The sequence below is a fragment of the Gymnogyps californianus genome, chromosome 2 (assembly GCF_018139145.2).
Source record: "Gymnogyps californianus isolate 813 chromosome 2, ASM1813914v2, whole genome shotgun sequence".
NCBI classification, from domain to species: domain Eukaryota; kingdom Metazoa; phylum Chordata; class Aves; order Accipitriformes; family Cathartidae; genus Gymnogyps; species Gymnogyps californianus.
In genome coordinates, this window is record NC_059472.1 from 28,592,042 (window position 1) to 28,613,964 (window position 21,923).

Consider the following 21,923-nt stretch of genomic DNA (forward strand, 5'->3'; position numbering starts at 1 on the left):
ATGGGTAGCTTTATCACTTTTCTCAAACTGAATATTCCTTAGATTGGGAGAAAAAAGGAAGATTACTTTTTGTGAAAAATTGCTTACAGAAAAAAGTATGTGGCAAGCATGTATTCAAAAAATTGAACCTTAGAATAGATATGATGAAGGTCAGTTGCACAATTTTAAGGTAATGAGATGGTGCTTGATAAAAATGAAGTTTATAGTGCAGATGTTTATCATACAGATATCATCCTCAAACAATGAAAAAGCATACTGTTAGGTTTTACCTGTAGGAAGCCCAAAAACATTGCCAAATGTCTAAAATAAGCTCTAGTTTAGCTGTCATACAGAAAAACAATACAGCAAAATGAGAGTACTACTTCCATGATGTCCACCACCTATTGGAAGATCTCAGTTGGAAATGTTTTGTGTGTCTGTTCTGTTTTGGGATAGGATGGACTAGAACAATCCTAACCAGTTTATGCCACGTCAATCATAATCTGTATTTTTTTGTTCATTATACATGAGTCACAGGCTGGAGGGTTTTTGGGTGTTGGTTCCTTAGTTGCAGTTCTAAGGTACCTCAATCTGGAGGAGAGCTTAATGTTTGTAAAATGCAGGACTTCATTTGATTCCTAACCCTGTTTTCTCTTTTTTTTTTTTTTTTCAGTGTAGCAAAACTTACACTGTTCCTTATTCCTAAGGTTTCTCCCTCCTTCCTGATAGGAGCTGAGAAATCAAACATTCAGTTTGTCCATTAACAATGGCTAACTCAATCACTATACTAAAATATTTTTTCTTGTTTCTAAGACCAAAACTGAAAAAAATGTGTAATTTTTCTCTTAAGCATATGCATACATACAGAGATAAACAGTTGTAAACACGTTTGGCTTTAATACATGCAAAAGCTGTTCTCATTTGCAGTTTGAACCTGTACAAAAATGTATACATACTTTTGGAAATTTGAATTTAATTGCTGAATGGGGTAATACCAGCTCTAATTTTGCCTGTAGTTTATGGTAGAGCAAGTCTAAAAAACTTATGTTAAACTGAAAACAAGCGAATGTCAAATAAAGTGCTACTTGGAATACTTAAACATTAGGTTCACAGGATTAGCATGCTAATGACATTGCTATGAGAATACAGGACCTATTATGCTTATTAATTGCAAACGTAATTTCTAAAATGTACTAGGTTACTTGTTTTACATATTATCCTTCTTAATTGCATGGAAGACCATGTCTCTCAGAAGAAAAAAACAGAAAAGCAGCACATATAATTTTCCCTGGCCTTTTCTGCTATTTTGATTCTATCTGCATGTTTGAGCTAGAAAAACAATGTATTTATACAAAAAAACCTCTACAATGTCTGAGCTTTATAAATGTTACCAGTGATGAGTGTAAGGAAATTATTTTCTTTTAGCAACTTCTTTTTTTAATATATATAAAAGTATCGATAAATCCTAATCTTGCTGTTGGTTGATAGAGACACTTGACTGAGTTCTGCCAGGTACTGAGTGCTCTAAGCATCCATCTGAACCTATGGCTATTGAGAGTACTCAGGAATTCACAGCATCAGGTCCTAATTAAGCAAAGCTAAAATTGTTCTATTACATTTTAAAATTGCAATACACATGACCATAGCCCATAGGGGAGCTAATAAAAGATAATCCCGTGGTTTGCTTTGAAGCAATTACTGTATGTCCCTTTCTGCCTGCAGGAATCACCTTGTCACATCCCTCACTTGCATCAATTCACCACTTCCCCTTCCCTCCTTCTATTTTTGTAATCCTGCCCTTTAACAAAAATAGAGTTTAGAGGATGACATAAAAAGGAGAGTTGCAGATGTACTGAAATATACGCAGTCTTTCTGCTACTTGCAGAAGGATTACAAACAGCTGGTGAGTTAGTGTACTGCAAGCAAAATCGAGTTACTTATCAAATGAAGTATGAGGACTTTTTTATCTTTATGAAAGTAGGAGGCTAATACAGCTAACCTGAGTTGGTCTTATTCTGCCACTAATCTACACAGAGATGGTTTCAAGGAAAGGGAATGTTTTACTTCAGAATTGATATGTCTTTGTTATAGCAAGCAAGATAGCTTTCTTTACACTTTCTGTCTTTTTTCTTCACCTTAACATCTATGGCAGGAGTCAATTGTGATGGATTCCATGGTGATTTGAAGCAAGGATAGTGTCTTACCTGTACTAAATTCACCTTTTCTTGCTACTTAAGATTTGAACTCTATACAGAAAAGCTACTGTATTCATCTATTGTGATCCATGCTAAAACAGAATTTATGAAAGGTATGTGATCACTGTTGAAGATGATTTAAAAAAAAAAGGTAAAAATGTTTAACCAGTGTTGTTGTTTCCTCTTCAGTTGTAGGGCACTGTCTGGCTCCATTTGAACCACATATACAAGAGGAAAATAAGACAGGTATAATTTGCATACATTATCAGAGAGAATCATTAGAAGCAAGCACATAAAAATGGAAGTGCTAGATTGTGGTTGATCCCTGCCCTTGCTGTGGCAGAGTCATCTCCCACGGGCATTATCTGAAGAAGAGTTGGAAATGAAAGTGGGAAACATTAATTACAGATCAGTATTCCATAGAAACTCCTCTACTGGACCAGCATTTCCAAAACTGGGGAGTAAGTCAGAAACTAAAAGAGGATGGGACAGAGGACGAGCTGGTTTCTGTACTGCCTTTTTCTTTTCGTCGTTACAGCTTCTGATCAGATAGATAGACTTACTACGTAGCTGAATAGATTGTCTTCATTGCAAAACAGGAAGAGAGTGGCTGAATTAAAATGTTGCCCTTCTTCCTCCCAACTGGATGCTTTGCTCCAAAGAAATCATACATTTCAGGGCTATTACTTCCTTTGTTCTCTATTAGCTACCTGGCCTCCTTGCAGAAGTTACCAGGTTTTTCTTTCAAATGATGTTGTGTTGTAGTATTTACTTTTTGTTGTTGTTGTTTTCATTCTGCTGTGTGGACCAAATAAAGTAATTTGGGAAACCACAGTATTACCTTTTATGTTCATTGCATTCTCTTCCTGTCTCTCCCTGGGAAGTGACAAACTGATACTATCTGTAAATTTTATGTATTTATAAAATACATGTTCATCTTCTGTCTACAGATTTCTGCAGGAAAATATGAATCAGATTTTTCAAAGAGTTATTATAGTACTGAAATCACAAATCTTATACCAGCTTGATTGTAAAAAAGAAGAATTTCTAAAATATGGAATGATATACAGTAAGGAAGCAGAGCATCTTAAATTTTACATCTTATATTTCTGACTTTGAAAAGCAGAAGACAGAAAAAAAAATTCAATTTAAAAGTGAGTTTAGTATCAATTTATATTTTAAAACTCTTTTGACCATGGGAAAAAAACATGCTGTGCCATAAAAGCTTATATTGCAAGTAGTAGTGACATCATTAATTGCTGAAAAGGCATAGAAAGGAAAAAAGTAAAAGTCACATTCAACAAAATAAAGGAACTATCTGATTCAGTTAAATACCTTCTGTTTCCACTGAAGGCAACTTTGCTGTTGACTTTAGCATAGCCAGCTGGTTTTTTACAGACACAGACTTTCAAGCACTGCTTGTATGCAGTACAGTATGAATTTACACTCAATCTTATCTGTAAAGGTGTAGTAAAAAACCTATGAAGTATAAATCCACAAAAAATATGCAATGTGTTGTTGCATTTCTATTCTTTTGCTTTAATGCAATTTTAGTTTAATCGATAATATAAGAATAGTCATGATATTGATATCTATACAGGAAATATTTGCATAGATATTTAATGGATGTGTTTATGATTCAAAATATTATGTTTCTTATGTCTATAAAATGAGAAAAATCTATTATAATGAAGAAAATTAAATATAAGTGATATGGAGAAATAAAAAAGGTTGGCCAAGTCACATTTCCTATAGATGTTTAACTTGCAGTTCATCTACTTCACTGATGTAAACTTAAAACTGCATAAACTATAATAGTAAAGTTATTTTATCTAATGGATTCAAATACCAAGTGTCAGATATGGTTTGAATAATCATTTCCCCAAAGGAACTTTGTAGCTTGACCTTTTGATTTTATTACAATGGACTACCTTCCCACAAGCCTTTTTAAAGTAGCACAACACCATCTGTTGGTACATTATGTATTTATGTATTTCCTATATAAATGTCTTAGAACAAAGTTTTAATACTTTTATTAAAATAATTTGAAACAACCTATTGGGACATACAAAAAAGGGCAGTGCTGATTGCTGTATTTTTGGTTAATACACTGTTGGTATCTTTTTTTTTTTTTTTTTTAACATGACAGCATGTAATTTTTAATTGTGCCATAGAAGACATACCAAATGACCAAGATTTTTTACATTAGTCTTATAGAAGTATACAGTTTCTATTTGTCTGATGTAGCTGCTGCTGCTGTTGATTTTACAGTCTATGAGGAAAAATCCTATATTACTGTTAAATTTTACTGATATGAATGCCTCTCCTTTGAAGTACCTGTTTGACTGCAATGATATTCTCAGAGCCTAAAAAGGTCTGTGGCCATTTCCAGCTAGTGCCAACCACTTTGAGACTTTGCTGGTTGTAGGATGGTGATGGAAGTAGTGAGACAGTCCTTAGGGATTCATGATGAAATGCATTCCTTTGGTTGTTTAGCATATGTGTGTGAGGGGAGATAGGCCTTTCTCTTGTGGAATCTAAAACAGAAGAAACAAAAGTCCAAGCAAGTGCTAAGCGGTAGAATCTAAGCAGCAAACTCTGTTTCCCTGGTTGGTGTTCAGTTCCCTGCTTGCTTTTAGAAATAATGAAATAGAAGAAACAACTCTGCGCTAAAATACTATGATGGTAAGCATAGTCAAAATAATGCCAGTAACATATAGATGGATTAGACCAAAATAATCAGCTTGCAGGTGAGGTATTGCAAAGCTATAGGGATCAAAGATGCTAATACCAAGGCAATGACAAGATGGCATAATCTCCTGGAGTGTGGTGAAAGAGTTTGAACTCTTGCCTTCCTTGATACATCACCAAATGACAGTTGCATTTATATAGCGTTTTATATGTTCCAAGCCCTGTCTGGATTCTTGCAATGTTGTGCTGAGGAAAGTTTGGAAGCATCACGCATTCTTATTTTTGCTACCACGAAAGCCAGCTGACGTTCCCAGAAACACCTAATTGGCCTGTGGCTCAACAAGGATTGTTCTGACTCCAGCCTCATCATTGTTTTTGATATATGCCAATCACCTTGATCTGGCCAGTGGTGTTCTGGGATCCAGGCATCTGAATGAACTCCACAGTTAGATATAACAAGCCATAGAAAACAGTAAAAGAAAGAGAAAAATCTAAACCCAGCACAGATCAAGGATATTCCAGGTAGGAACACATGAGTAACCTCTCAGAAGATACACAGAGAGGGAGAGAAAGAGGCAAAAAAAGTAAAAGGTTCGACAAATAAAATGAGTCTTATAGGGACTGGAGGTTATGGAATCTTGTGGGCAATCTCCATACCCCACAATATGATGGTTGTCAAAGAAGTAGACCACAGTTCTTGCAAAATGTATACCAGAAGCCAGATTGCTTAGCTATCAGGCAAAAAGTTGCAAAATTGCACCCAAGTTCTTCCTTAGTTTGAGACTCATAAACAAAATGTGTTATTGAATAGGTATTGTAGAAAGAGAGCTCTGTGGAGAATTAACTTCCTGGGACTTATCTTCATCTTTGAACATAAGGACTTTATTCCCTAATCTTGCAACACTCTGCTGGATAGGTTGCTGTCTCCAAGACTGTCTCCTCAATTTTTTTTCAATGACTGCGGATGACTACTAAGAATTACTCATTATTTTTCTTACTGTATCTTGTTTAAAAGATTAAATTACTCAACACCCTTTGTACGTAGGGGTTTTCAGTCTCTCCTTCCTATAAGCTGTTTCTTCATTTCACATTGAACTAGATAGTGTTTATTTCTGATGAAGGAATTGACTCTTATTCTTAGTTTGTTCAATGTAGCACAATGGGACTCTGTTGCTTCTTATAGCAAACTATCTGACTTCTACTGCATAAATACTGATAATTAATGTTGTTCCCGTGTTCATATTTCATGATTCTCTGCCAGTCCTTTTTTTGTCCTCATGCTAGGAGCAGTGTCAATGCCTTATAGATTGAAGGTAAGAGGGTCTATGAAACATGCTGGCTGTTTAGGAATGTAAGTATGTAGGCATGTTTTCCCTCCTAGACGACTACTGTTCTTCCTGTCTTGGAGATCTTGGAATAACACTGGGTACAAGTACGTGAGTTATAATACCAAATGAAGTCTCCCCTTCTCCATGGGAAGAGTGTCTGTCTAAGAAAATCAGTCACTATAAACATAATTTGCAAGGAGTACATGCTTAGCCAAAGTTAGCAGTCTTCTGTTTCAAACCAGAGTTTTGCAATGAAGTCAACTGAACATTCTGTTAGAATTGCTAATTTAAATCAGCCAGCCTCAGGACATATTTTACAGCCATAAATCAGCCATAGCCTCAGGAGTAATTTTAGAGTAATTATTACAACAGACCTTGGGGAAAAAAAACCTATAAAAATATCAGTAGTGACTTACCTGGATTTCTAATCCCTCAGGGACTTTTCCATGATCTGAGCCAGTATAAGCAGGATTCTACAAGTCTTTAGGATATTAGTTTTGGGAGCTTCAGTCTAGAATCACAGAATCACACAGAATGGTTGAGGTTGGAAGGGACCTTTGGAGGTCATCTGGTCCAACCCCCTGCTCAAGCAGGGCCACCTAAAGCAGGCTGCCCAGGACCAGGCTTTTGAATATCTCCAAGAATGGAGACTCCACGACGTCTCTGGGCAACCTGTGCCAGTGTTTGACCCCCCTCACAGTGAAAAAGTGTTTCCTTATGCTGAGAGGGAACCTCCTGTGTTTCATTTTGTGCCCGTTGCCTCTGGTCCCATCACTGAGCATTGCTGAGAAGAGCCTGGCTCCATCTACTCCCTCCCTTCAGGTATTTGTACACATAGATAAGATCCCCCTGAGCCTTCTCTAGGCTGAACAGTCCCAGCTTTGTCAGTCTTTCCTCATAGGAGAAATGCTCCAATCCCTTAATCATCTTCATGGCCCTAGAAGTTTCTTTTTTTTTCTGTAGCAGTCATGACTTACCCAGCCAGATTATTCAACACAACATCCTTATCCCTGCAGAGAACTTCATATTTTCCTAGAAGCTGTAGAAATTCTAGTAAGATGTAAGGACAGTGTCCCCTAACATGCGCTCTATAACTGAGTGTTTACATCTACTAGAACTATTAGTTTTATTTGTGGAAGTGTTTCCACTGCTCTGGGTCCATGCCAGACTTCTCCGGAGATTTCTATTAGTGACTGGAGAAAATTTCCCTGAGCATCTAACAAACAAGGTGCACATTCTGCAGCCAGTTATAAATGTGCATACTGTTACAGGGAATGATCAAGGTACAAAGAGTTTCTTTCCAGGGCAAGGATTTGTGTCGTAGTTGTTATAACACTAACCCACTCTCGGTACAGACACTCACAACTCAGAAGTAGTGAATGAACAATGTAACTCCTGCCTTTGGAGCTGGGTAGTACCTGATCCCTGTTCCAAGTGTATTTCTGAGTTTCTCAAGCACAGTGTTACATGCAGATCCCACATCTGCCACTTACTGACAGGTCCCCATCTGCCTGGGATCTGCAAATGGCTCTGTCCTGGTGCTTCTGGCTGCTTTTTTATACCTTCCACTCCTGCTGCTCTCAAGCTACATTGTTTTTTCCATGCACAAGTGTGGCAGTAAAGCAAAGGATTTAGAATATTTACACGAAACTTGAATTATAAAGGAGAGGAAATCTGCAAACAGTTTTGAATATATTTTGCCTTTTTACTTTTGCCACTCCTTGCACTCTGAGTTTGGTTCAAGTCACTAACCAGGCAGAGCTTCTGGCCTTGGGCTGCAGTCTTGATTCTTGCAATGGAGTTACCGCTCACTGGGAACAGGAGATCCCTTTTAAAATTGTCTCAGTCACCGTACACTTGCCTGGTGAAATTCCAGACTCTGTCCCCTCTCTCCTGACTTCATGTAGGAGGAGATATACAAGATCATGTATTGGTAAATCTGATTTTGTACTATTTGAGACTTATATAATATGAATGTTCAGTTTCTCATCCATTTTGTAGCTGGAATGCAGAAAAAACTATAAGCATATACATACTAGAACAGTGGAGATGCCTCAAATAATTTTGAACTATCTAGCTGCAACAACACTGAAATCAATGAGGCCTAATTTGTCATCTTCTATGGCCCACTGTGAGTTCAATTCTGCTAATTCTAGTACTGCATCTAAGTATTTACTATAGTGCAGTCTGCAAACTAGATATCCCACCGACTTTTATTAAGTCCTTGTTACAAATTCTGTAATCCACAATAAAGATTACCATCATTAATGTGTCTAAGACTATGCCAATACCACATCTAAATTGTTTTTTGGGGGGTTGTCACAGTAATTCACAAGAAAAGAAGTTAGTCACTTTCTAGTTTAGGTCGTTGGAGAACTAAATTTTGCAAGTTGGTATTTTGACTTTTTGGCATGTTCATAATGACAAACAAGATAGTTGCTTGGTCTGAAGATTATTCCTTCTATTTAAGATCTTTTCCACCCTGCTGTACAATTTCCAAGAAGTGGATTTGTTTGTGAGCTTCAAGGCATTCCACACTAATGTATTCTGAACATGCAGGCTCTTTTTCAGCTGTTAAGGATTAGTTGTCTCAAATTACAACCATAGGTAGCAAACCAGTCATAATCATTAAGCTATTATATTATCTGTCATAATTCTTATTCTCATTCTGTAGACATTTCTGATAGACTAGGTTAGACTCTCCTGGACTATATGTTCTTGTTTTATGCTTTTTTTGGAAGTATTTTTCTCACTAGATAGATAAGATACACAATATACCCATTCTGTAAATTTCCATCAGTGTCTTCTGTTAAAAAGAGAAAACATCACCAATAAGGAACTGATGGCATTAGAGATATGATGTAGAAAAAACAGCAGAAGATTCCCTATAATGCTCTGTGTAAACATTTCTGTCTGTCTCTGTCTATCTGGCTATCAAGTTGTCATTGAAAGTCAGTATTAGCTGCAATAGGTCTGTAATTAAAACACACCATTAGCCATGATTAATTGGCCTAAATGGAGAAATGACTTGGTCATATGGATACTAATTCTGGAGTTAGCTTATTTATCCATACCATAGTAAAAGCCTTCAATCTCTTTTCAAAATGACATCAGCACTTGAACTGCTAAATCCTGTGATGATCAGTATAAGTTAGATTCTTAAATGTATGCTTTTTGAAAATATAAATCTCCTGAATTACTCAGAGATTTTAAGTCATTTCACTCATAGTGTCTTTGGTGGAAGTGTATTAAAAAACAAAAGTCAAAATATTTTGAAATTATGAAATCTCACAGTTTTACTCAGTACAGATAGGAATTTTGTTTGCATGATAAAATCTAAAAAAGGAACAGGAATACATGAATACTGCAGCTGCAGTACTGAAGGTGTTTATGAAATTGTTTTGATCCATGCTTTATTAGACTGTTTGATTTACTAAGCTCTCAGGTTCATAGAACATAATTGTACTGTAGCTTATACTATGTACTGTCATTCAGGAACATTAATAATTTATTAATAAGTTCTCTTCTATCTTAGAAATCACTAAGCTCTCTGAAACTCTGATTATCTTCATAATATTCTTGCTTAATCTTTAATGATGATGTATGGGTTTTCTTTGTTCTTAGTAACAGTTTGGTGTCAACATACTGTTTTTAAGAGCACTCTTTCTTCCCAAACTAGCAAAGATCTGAATGATCGAAGTCCATTGGTGTATTTAATACACTTTAAGTTGGCCCATGCTTTATACTTTAGAGGAGACAAACATACAGCCATGTGACAAAGTGCTATCTATTCCATAGCCAGATGATCCATATAGCATAACATTAGTAGCAGTTACAAACTAAAATGAAAAGATCTTTTCATCATGGCAGAAAACCCCCCAAACCTTAGGCATCTGTCAATGACATCCAAAATCTGGAAGGTGATACAGCTCATGTGCTGAGCACTTACAGGTTCCATGGACTCCTGCAGAAGTGGCAGGTCCCCAGCAAACTCCTAGCATCTCTACAGCTTTCATCACCAATGGATTCAGTTTATCTTTTTCTTTACAATTATGGAAAGAGAAGGTGGAATTATGGTGACGGAATTTTTCTGGTGGAAAAAGTGTGTGTAAAGCATGGGTTTATAATTTTAACATGTATAGGTAAATGGGACGTAAGCCTTGAAGTTCAATTAGTGAGAAAAAATATTTTTAGGCTAATTTCCCCCTCCCCCCCCCGCCAAATGAAGTGTTTGAGTGTCCATGCTCTTCTGAATTACTCCTAACACTTCAGCTAAACTCCAGTGTTTGTTAATAGGCTAACAATGGGAACTAACATACAAATCTAGTGCAAGCAGGTGCTTAGTAAAGATAGATTTTAGCTTCTAGTTTCCTGGAGGTTAAGGTGGACAATGAAATAAGATTAAACAAGAGTTTTCTTTAGTTTATTTAAAAAAGATTAGAAAGAGTGACTCACATAAGAGAGTTCAAATACATAAAAGGCTGCTGCAGAGGGGAAAGGAATAATCGGTTCCCCTCACCCGCAGCAGGTAAAATGAGAAGCTACAGGCTTAAATTATAGTAAAGGTGATTCAACTCTAAGGCAAACTTCACAGCAGTAGGATAGTAAAGCACTGTAATAGAGAGGGAAGTGGTGGAACCTGGCTGTCTTCCAGCTGTGTTTTTCTGTGGTTACCATGACAGGTTATCATGGCTTTCATTTTGCTGCAGGACAAGAAAGTCCTGCCCAAAAACTTCACTTGAAGTAGCAGGTTTTTATCTTCCTAAACTGTATAAAGGAATGGGACATATCACCAATTTTGGAGTCTGTGCAGAGGGTTTCTGTTGGCATCTCAGACATTACATGTTAGATGGATCTACTTCGCTAGTTCCTTGTTCCAAGACAGATGAGTTCCTCAGGATGATAGATGGCTCACCAACACTGCATTGTCATTGCTGAAGTGCATTAAGGCAAAGAGACATCTAATTTCAGTAGAAGGGGAGAGGGAAATTCTTGTGGTCATAATTTCTTTAATAGGTCACCTCAAAAATACAAGGCTGTGAGAAAATTGTTTTCCTTTTTTCTCCTGCTGTGTCTGCCTCATTCTGTTTCTTTTCCTCTGTTGTTTTACCCACCTATATATTTTGGATTTAATTTTAAAGTTAAGCTTCTCCTCCATAGTTCCCAGCATTCAGACTATGCATAATAGAATCTGAGGGGCATATTTCAGGTATCTGGCAGACTGAGACAAGGTTCTTCAAAATCTGTTAATAGAAAACTGAGGAATCTGAGGAATGCAACAGGAACCAGATATGTTTTCTCTTACCTTGTTTTGTGATCCTTTCTCACAAAGACAGAACACTAGTAGCATTTAGTGCTACTAAATGCTACTAGCTCTCAAGCATTCACCAGTTACTAGTCTTGGAGGTCAATTTGTCTGAATTTTCAAAAAAAGAAACTTGCTTTCAGAGTATCATCTGACTTTCCAGTATGTTGGCTGTGTCTGCTAATTGCTATTTTGAAGGCTGAGGGAAGACCCAGGTGGTCTACTTCCTTTGTTCAATGATAGAGAGTGACTATCAGGCATCCTGTATTTAACTTGTATTTAAGTCTTTTTAGAAGGGGAAAGGCTACACTGTCTTCTCCTGCTGTTTCTGAGCCACCTCTCTTTTCCTTTTCTGTGTCTGCAGTGGCACTCTGCTAGATTCCAGTTTGTCCTCTCTACTTCATTTCTCCCACGAGCAGTACTCCCCAAGCTAATTTTTCTCTCTTTCTTTATAGCTTTTCTAATTAAGATATCTGAAGGTTTAGCTCCTGGTAAATTTGGTTACTTGTAACCCCATACCTCTGTCTCCTTCAGTTATGCCACAGTGAGGATGGTTTCGATAGGTGGCCTCACAAGCCTACCAAGCAATTCTGTGTGCCCTTAGCACCTGAAAGAGACCTTCATGAAAAGCCCTGCTCTGTGTCTGCATACCAAATTCATGCTGAGAAGGTGGCAAGAAGGTGGCATCATTTTAGACAACAGTGACATGCTGCTCAGAATTATTTTTCTTCACTGACCATTTGTTTTAATATCACTGACATGAGAAGATGAATCTCAAAATAACCCCATTCTTAAATATACTCATTGTAAATATTAATTCAGAGGGACTCTACACGCTACATTGAAATCAACCCACTCTGTGTCAAACTTATTTCTTACTTCCATGGTCTTGTTTCCGCATATTGCATTGCTCTTAACAACCTTCCAGCTCTAGCTGGCCTTTCAGAGCTATCTTCCAATAATGGAAGGAAAAACAGACTTCCTGTGCAAAGAGACACATGAACTAAATTGTTTGTGTCATGATCTAAATCTAGGACAAACTTAGTGTTCACAAGTTCATCCTTGAAGCTGAAAAGTGCAAGAAGTCAGGAGTATGTAAAGTTGGATGTAGGTACTGATACTGATTGTAGCAATTCATTTATACTGGAAATAAGAGCATCTTCCTATCTATTAAACAAAATTTTGTTCTTATTCTGAATGGCTCCTGTATACAGAGATAGTGTGAAGGTGAAAGAGGTTAGGCTGGGTCTTAATCCTGTCTGTACTGTATCTCCCTGTTGTATAGAGCTCACAAACATTGTTGAGATTGTGTCTGAACTGCACTATGGGAAGGTAAACCCATTTAAATTATAAATATCTGAACTCATAACCTGAAGATTTCCCCTGTCTGTAGCGCCAGTTTGATCTTTTATTTACGCTGAGCCAATGTTCACCTATAATACACATTCAGTGTTAGTGAAGTGAACCATAGCAATGAGTTCATCCATCTTGAGGTTCTTCACTGGGTCATAAAAGAGGAGTGCACCACCAACATGGTTAACCTGCTACGAAACTGAATGGAGTGGACTCTGCAAGCTAAACTGAAGGCTGAAAATTGCACACTACATAGTTTGGTGTTAGGCTGTGTATAAACAGTGTGTATAAACAGATAAAAAACCCAGAAGTGTTGTATGAGGCAGGCAGAGCCCACAACACACTATAAGGGGAGAGTGGGTAGATAGCATTCATTAGTGTAATGATTCAGAATCTGTGAACTGGGATATGATACGTTTGAAAGAGGTGGCTGAACAAATTTTTTAATTTGTTTATCTATTCATTCATTTTTTTAAAGAACAGAAAATCAGATTTGTGGGGTCACAAGTACTTTGTTCCTGGGGAGAGTGAAGCTGCAGCAATACAATTTAACTGCGTCTTGTAGATTGGCAATATATGTACCTTTCATTCTAGTGAGTAGTTCCAGTCCTTAGATAAGAAGCTAAGGCATTTTTAAAGATGTATCAGTGCTCTGATTGCCTCAAAAGTCTTACACTGTGCTTTGTGTAGGCTAGATTTTGAGAATGCTTAGAAACATTAAGATAACCGCAGCTACTTGTTTATGAAACATTGCCTCAAGAGGACAGCATGTTTCAGAGGGTTTTTCCAGGTGTTCTTAAGATATTGGCTTTAATCCATAAAGCTTTCAGTTATTTGGACCATGCATTCTCCCTCTCACTTCTATGCAATTAAGAGCATAAAGAGTTGGCATTAAAACCACCTTGATTTAAAAAGGAAGATCCTCTTATCAGGGAGTTTCCTGTAAGTGGGGACAGACTCTGCTACTTCATTATGTCCTGGCCGCCTGCTTTGCCTATAAGTATGTGATTTTGATATTCTTCTTGGAAAGCTGAATGTCTCCCCACCCTCTCTTCCATATTCTTTGAGAGATGATAACAGTGTAGTATAACTGTGTGAAAGCTATTGTGGATTTATTATTGTAGTTGGTGAATATTATTATGTACCATGTGGACAGTCAATTATATGTGGCATATATAGTAGATTTTATATTTTGTCTGCTTTAAAAATTTCTTGAAGTGCCTAGAGCCAGGGTTAGGTGCTTAAGTTGTAACTTCAAATAAATAAATACATTAAATAAATAATTGAAGAAGGCAGTTTCAGATAATAGAGAGCTAGCTCCTGGGTAGAAAACACTGTAAGTCTTAAAACAGCAGAATCTTTAAAAAAGGAGATGAAATAAAAGCCCCAAAGAATTTCTTCTCTGCAAAAAAACCCCAAAACTAAGAGGATTTATGCTTGGTGAATTAGAAGCTTCATTATATACGGTACAAAACTAATTACTAGGGAGCATTTTATTTACCTCTAATTTCTATTTAATAGCCACTGCACTTGTCATTGCAGGTATGGTTACAAAAGTATGGCTACCTTCCACCAACTGACCCCCGAATGTCGGTGTTGCGCTCTGCAGAAACCATGCAATCAGCTATAGCTGCCATGCAGCAGTTCTATGGCATTAATATGACAGGAAAAGTGGACAGGAACACAATTGAGTAAGTAACCAGTACTGAACTGCTCTTGACTTTTCTGTTTCAAGCAGGGTAAAATAGAGCTGGAAAAACTTTATAACACACGAAGCAGGGTGACCTGGATACTCAAATAATGCTGCAGCTTCAGATGGGGAGTTAAAATGTTTCTCTCTCTCCTTGCTTTTTTTTTTTTTTTTTTAATCTTCTGTATTTCAAGGTAGCAGGTAGTCACCTGCCTAACTGCTGTCTGCCTTTGGGCATGTGATTGTAAAGAAAATGTTTCAGGGTTAACTAAAGAAAGGGCCAGAAGTTTATCAATGTGGAAGTGGAAACCTATTCCAAATTGGCAAGAATTCATGAAATGTTTCACAGTGGAAAGAGTCTTTTCTTACTGGAAAATCTTTAGTCTAAGTTTCCTTGTGCTCATTGAAAAAAATTTTAGCATACTCCACTGGCCTGTTCATTTAATGGTTTCCAGTTACAAAAGACCAGGTGTGGTCATTTTAACATGCAGTAAAATTGGATTAGTTTTGCATGCCCTTTGCAGTTCTGAAGTTGTGTAAGGCCGGCAGTGTCTGATTTTACTGACAGGCTAAACACAGAGAAACTTTGTGAAACAGAGCTATTAAAAGACACTTCCAAACAACTCTATACTATGCCAAATTTAAAAAATGTGCCAGGAAAATGCAAAAAAAAAAAAAAAAGAGTATTAGTACACAATTAAGAAAACATATCTGGGATTAAGATTTGAGGTACTTGTTGGACTCATTACAGTTAAAATGCAATAAAGAATATTTTGTGATTTTAGAAAAGGTTACTTTGCTTGAAAAGCAAACAATAACAAAATAGTACTGTCACTACATATCCAACATTTACTTTATTGAAATATGTTTCTACTACTTCTCTAAAATGCTTTTTAGGGGAGGAAAAAAATCCTCCTTCATTTCCTATTTACCAGCCCCAACCTGATGTGTCATCTGTCGTTATTCTTTTTTGGTAAAGTAGCTGACATGAATGATTTTTCTATCATTTAGAGTTTAGGGAAGAGACTACCCAAAATGCTGGCAGGATTGGAAAAGTCATTTTATTCCATTGGCACATGCATTATTGCATTGAAAAGCAATAAAGCAAGGCAGGTTTTAGGGCTGCCCTAAGGGCAGATGAGTTGATCACACATCCCTCAGTTTAGGAATTTAAAGGACCTTAGAACATGCAGTGCAATAGCAGTAAACGCCTTGTGAGAGAACCATGCTCAAAAGTATGTTTATGATCCAATCTGCAGGGTGGAGAGACTAGGCTCTTTATACAGCTTCAGTGATTGATCCTTGAGGGGAGAGTGCTGCTACACCAGTCACTAGTAGCCTTTTAAAGACACATTAGTGGCAGCTTTGTAAGAGGCAATATATTTCACTAAAAGGAAAATAATCTGTTCACAGTTAGCAGTACAGAGAAGACAGAAAGTGGTAACCTAAGGAAAAACAGAGGCCATCTCTTAGTTTAGAGTATCAGCTAGTGAGCTGAAAAAAACCAAACCAAAACAGAACTTAAATTACAAAGGGAAGTAAGTGGTTTATGTTTGCTAAATTGGGCTGGTTGGCCAGCATGTCAGCAAGGTTGTCTTCACTTCTTCTGCTATGTAAGAGACAAAGGAATCCATCTATGCAGCAGTCCAAAACATTAATTTTACAATCTGGTGGATATTGAGTCTTCCAAACCTTTTGATGCATGATTTTCTTCTACACAGAAAGATATATTAAAGCATGGCAATCCTTAGGTACATATCACTCATGCTGAATGAATTCTGCATTTACTTACACATATGGAGTTGCATTAACTTGAGTCAAGTTGGGAACAGAACTGATTCTTAAAGACTTGTCACATTTGCATTGGTGTTGAGAAAAAATATAAACTCATTAACTAAACTGTAGCCTCAAGTTACCATCAATTAACATCACTGAATATTCTTGGGAGATACGACTATATAACAAAGGATACATTTTTTTTTCAATTCTTCATTTATGGCAGTATTTTATAAATGTTTGAAATAATTTTCCCTTTAATCTGCACAGAAAATATATATACTCTCTTTTGGCCAGAAATATGTGACAGTTTACCATTTGTTTCTCTGTGATTAATATGTTACAATCACATACAATGCTGGGATTACAAAATAAAGAGTACAGCAGGAACCTCATAAAAACAATATGTTCTCATCTGGTGCGTGAGGATTTACCTGCTTCTCTAGCATGTCTTGAGAAGAGATTATGATGTGCCTCTTTGTATTCAGAAGGACAAACAATTAAAAGAAGTTATAGTAGTAACTTGATAGGAACCAACTTTGGGGATATTGACAGAGAAATAATGTCCTGCAGCATCATTATGAAAAGTCTCCCGGGAGGATTTTGTTGCTCTGAAAAAAAGATAATCCCTCAATGAGTATTTCGGTATGCATAAGTATGAACAGTGATCCTCTTCCCACAACTACTCACCATTCACTTGTTTTTGCTATATTTTTTAATTTGTTTCCCAAGTGGCTTGAAAAGCGTGATGCATGCTTATTGCTGGGGATAAGGAAGAGTGAGTGATAGAAAGAGACATCACTATAATGGCGTAAAAGTATGAGGGATGTTCTGAATACAAGTATCATGACAATGGCAAACCCAATGAAAATACTGTCTGACTTTTGTATGGAGTGCCACAGTATTTTCTGTGATTCATTTATATATTACCAAACACAGTCAATGATTCATTAAAAAGGAGACTTCTGAAAATGGACCCACTGTTGGCATCCTGGTACTTTCACATCCCTAAACCAAACATACTAAGTAGAAAAAGACTTAGTTGTTGTCTTTTCTTAAAGCTACTATACATTTTTATTTCCAAAACATGTTTTGCAGTTAAAAGAGGTACATTACAAACTTCTTGGTATACAGATAGAATGGTTGTGTATAGGATGCTGACTAAATCTATGCAATAGTAACAAAGCATTCATTTTATTTTGATGTCATCCTTTCTAAAGAAATGGCAAATGTGCTTATTTTAATGCTCAGATGAGCTTCTAACCAAGTTTACTTCAAGGTTCATAATTAAGATGTAATCATATTTATGTGTGATCTCTGCTGTTTATATATTAATTATCAGTCACAGAGTAAGAGTGAATGGTAAATTTTGAGCTGTTGAAATCGACTCGGTGGTCTATTTTATTAGTAAATATTTTTGTACAGAAGCTATACATAAGGTCTTGTACCCTCAGCAAATGTTCAATGAGAAGCATTGCAGACAAATCATCATCAGTGGCAGGGCTGAAATACAGTATCTTACATCACTCTTTGACTGCTTCCTATTACTTAGAGTGTCCGTAAAGTCTTGTAATAGTGGAGTACAGTAGGGAAGAGTAAAGTTGGTTAGAAAACATATCTATCTCTCCTCACAAGAAGTTTAAGGGTACCATTCAGTAGTTTTCTTAAATAAATGTCTATAGTTTTTCCAGCCACTAAGTTGCACTAAGTTGGACTCTCCCTTTTATTTTCCTTTTTTCTGTAACCCTGCCAAAAAATCCAACAACAACAACAACCACAAAAACATTATATAGCCTAAGCAGCAGTTTTGATTAGGGATAAACGAGGGGGGGACGTTTAACCAAAGGTAGGGTTTTTTAATGTTTTGATTCTGCGTTAGACCAAAACTTTTTCCTGAAGGCTTAAGAAAGTGAGGAGACAGAAAAACATTCTTCCTCTTAACCCCCAAAGAACAAAATATGGTTAGGCAACTGGCTTGAGTTATGAGAAGTTCAGTTTCAGCTCTCTCTCTACTGGAAGACCATTACAGGTTTTGTTGCATATTTTTATTTTAATCTTTTCAGATTTTCTGTGAGTCTAAACTGTTTTAATTCTCTTGACATATATAGCTCCTCAAGATTCAAACTAATGGAGCTAAGAGAGGAATTTGATGTGACACTCTACAGATAGAGTACATTAGTCACAATTAAGCTTTTTTATTGAGTACTAATAAAATATTAATTTTGAGGGGCTGCTACATAACAGATATCTACAAGTTCAGAAACAAACAGATAAAAGAGAGGCAAAGTCATTACCAGTATGCACCTTTTTTAAATGAAAAACAATTATTTCAAAAAAATTAATTAAACTCCGACAAGCAATCAAGAACATGGAAGACCTTGATTATATTATGTTAAAAGCAGCTATATTTGGAAGAAAACGGAAATGAACGTTTTATTTGTCAATTCCCCCCCAGACAGAAGAGCATATTACACACTAAGTATCCCCAAATGTCATGAGCGTTAATGATTACTACTGACAGAAGCCTTCATCCCAGTCAGTGTGAGAACAATTGCTGTTTAAAAAAATATTTTTAACATATTAAAAAAAAAAAAGGAAAATTTATGTGCCAGAAGTTGTTAACGTTTTGTCTCATTTCTATGCTAGAAAATACTAAACTCCAATACTAACCATGTAATAATCTGTTTAAAATTCTGACTGCTAAACTTAGCTCAGCTAAGATCTAGGTGATAGATTTGGTGATAGTCCAACTCTTCAGCTGCAAATTGCATCTTTCCTTAAATTTTACATGGAGATAATTTCCTGAAAGCTAGTGAATCACTTGTGCAAAGGCTTCCATTTGATTTATGTTGGGATTTATATTGTGTGTGAACCACAGTCCCAGTCCTCATGTAAGAACAGTAAGAACATTAGTAGGCCAGACAGCATGACAACGTGGAACATCCCCTGCCCATCCAAACCAATACGGATACAAGCATAATGTTCTTGATAGGTACATACGACTTCAAAATCAATGCAAGAACAAACTGTGACAGCTTGAATTTCGTAACGTTATTTTGGGCTATGTTTTGTTTTGCTAAAAATGGATTGTCAGTAGTTCTAGTAAGACAATACAATGTTGAATTTTGAATCCATGCTACCTACTGTTCTTGACTTTTTATATTAAATCTTAAGTGTAAAACATTTTATGCTAACATTATTTTCTGTAAGAGTATTGAACCTTTGACATAACTTGAGAGATTATTTCAATAACAGCTTTGAAGATTAATTTTTAAATTCACAACTTGGAATATTTACGCTTATCTGCCCCTGGCTTGCCAGTGAGCAAACCCTGTTATTAAGATAGGTCTCCATCAGTTAAGCTAAATAATTTAAACTTTTTTTCTTGGGGGAAGCCTAATTCAATTGATTTAAAGTCATTGCCCTTAAAACAATACAACTATAGGTGATATATATTTTATACAAGACCCTGACATTTTTGTACAGTGTTTCTAACAAAATATAACAGTTATTTGTTTTTGTTTTATTCCTTGCTTCTTTCTTTTGATGTAGTGATATCACCTTAAGGTGAGAACACTGATCTTTTGTTACATATATGTCTTTTTCTGCAATGTGTGTCTGCAGTTTCAATAGAATAATTTAAATATACCCTGTCATTAAAATGCATGGTAACTGCATGCTGATCTAACATGCACTGCGAAAAATTATTACTGACAACGTGTCTAAAAGTTTTCTGAGGTCTGAGCCAATTTTAATCTCATTTGCTGAAGTGTAAATATGGTATCATTTTACTAAGAAGAATAGAACTGCCTTTCGTCTGTAACGAAGATCTGCTTCTTTCCTTCATTTTCTGTTATTATTACAGAAAATTAAACTTTTCAATAATATTTCATCCCAGAAATCGCTAACATCTACTTTGTTGAATTGACACTTCTTTTAAAAAAACAGAGGAACCTGAAGTAAAATTGCAGGGTGTTTCAACAAATACTGGTGGGGTAAAGTTTTATAGATTTTGCAGTATTGTCTTTGCAGACACTAGGGAAAGAAGATTGTCTTCCTTGCAAATACAAATAATAGTCAACTGTGATACGTGCCACACATACTTTGTAATTATTCTGACCAGAAATTAGAGTAAATCATTCTGTGTTTCTTATTTGAAACAGATAACTATGAACTCAATGTCTTCAGTTCAGGCAGTTAAACTCATACATTTTGGCTTCCCCACTGGTACTACTTGATGGATGTGTCACCCATCAAAGTATTTGCAGGCATTTCTGTAGTCTTTGTCAGTGCAAGTGGGGTGCAGTGCCATCTTGGTACTATCACTAAAATTTTGTATTTTCCCACAGACTGGTGAGCTTAACTCCTACTTATGCATTTAAACAATAGCTTGCTATATATCCATAGCTACAGCATATATGAAGTGTTATAAGTCTGGCTGTACTTTTAAACCTCTTCACATGGATTTATGAAAATGAGTGTGTCTGATTTTGACTGGATTAGCCCATCTCTAAAAATTCATTCAGTATGCAGTATGGTTTGTCTTGTATTAGTAGGTGTAAAACTTACAATGCACATCTCATTGCTTGAGTACAGAACTGAAAAATCAATGATTTAATTAGATTGTGTAGTTTTTTATACACACACACGCACACATACACACACACACCCCCCTCCTTTGTACTGCAAATATTCCATGTTTTCTTTTAGACAAAACAAGATGGTTTTCTTCATTTTGCATATATTGAGCTAAGAATATCTACTGGAAAAGAAGAAAGATGGTTGGCTGGTTGGTTTTTTGAGTTTTTGTTACCTGCGTGTGTTTTAAAAGGAGTCTACATTGTGAGATGACATTTCAAATGACTTTTCTGTCATCCAGTCACACATACATACAGTGGCTGTGTGTATATTTATGAAACAATGCTTAAATGCCTGTTTAATGGTCAGAAATTCATTCATGCAAGCCTGAATATAGGGTATGACTACTCTTGTGGTAAATACCATTGGAAAACAATAGCTTTTATATCAGTAATTATTTGGCATGATAGAAATAAAGTCAAATGAACTGGAAAAGTAACAGAGGAGATTTGTCTTTTACTTATGCAGTGAAAGTCTTTAATCTTGCTATCTTCCTGACGGTAAATTGTTCTGCAGCTATTCAGCTCATATAAAATAATAACTTCAGATGAGTTTTGTTCACTTTTACTCAAACTAAATAACCCCTTACACTACAAGTAAGAAACAGTTCAATGATACTGCTGTTGAACTCATGCTTTTGAATTAGATATCATCCTAATTTTGACATATTTGGAATGCTGACAAATTTGAAGTTTTTGAAATATTGGAGAACATTGAAATATTGAAGGCCACTGTAAAAACCGAGCACTTCTGTGGAAAGCCTGCTGCTGCTGCAATGGTCATTTTTGTTGTTTGTCATTTAGACCTTTTCAGCTTGATTTTGTGCAGAGCATTAAATATTCTTAAGCAGAAGTCTTGAGTTAAATATCTCCACTAGGAACTTACAGTTGCAATGAGATACTCTTTATTGTGTGGAAAGAGAGTAAGATAGGAGAACTTAATAGTATCATAAAGTTAGCAGTTTCAGT

The 21,923-nt window shown here is 36.2% G+C and overlaps 1 protein-coding gene across 1 annotated transcript in view; it reads left to right on the forward strand.

Annotated features, from left to right (window-relative positions):
- Positions 1–21,923, forward strand: part of MMP16 (matrix metallopeptidase 16) — a 183,436-nt gene that overhangs the window by 75,420 nt on the left and 86,093 nt on the right. Inside the window, exon 2 of the mRNA XM_050892459.1 lies at positions 14,394–14,542. Coding sequence (XP_050748416.1) covers positions 14,394–14,542 — 149 coding nt within the window. The remainder of the gene's footprint in view (positions 1–14,393; positions 14,543–21,923) is intronic.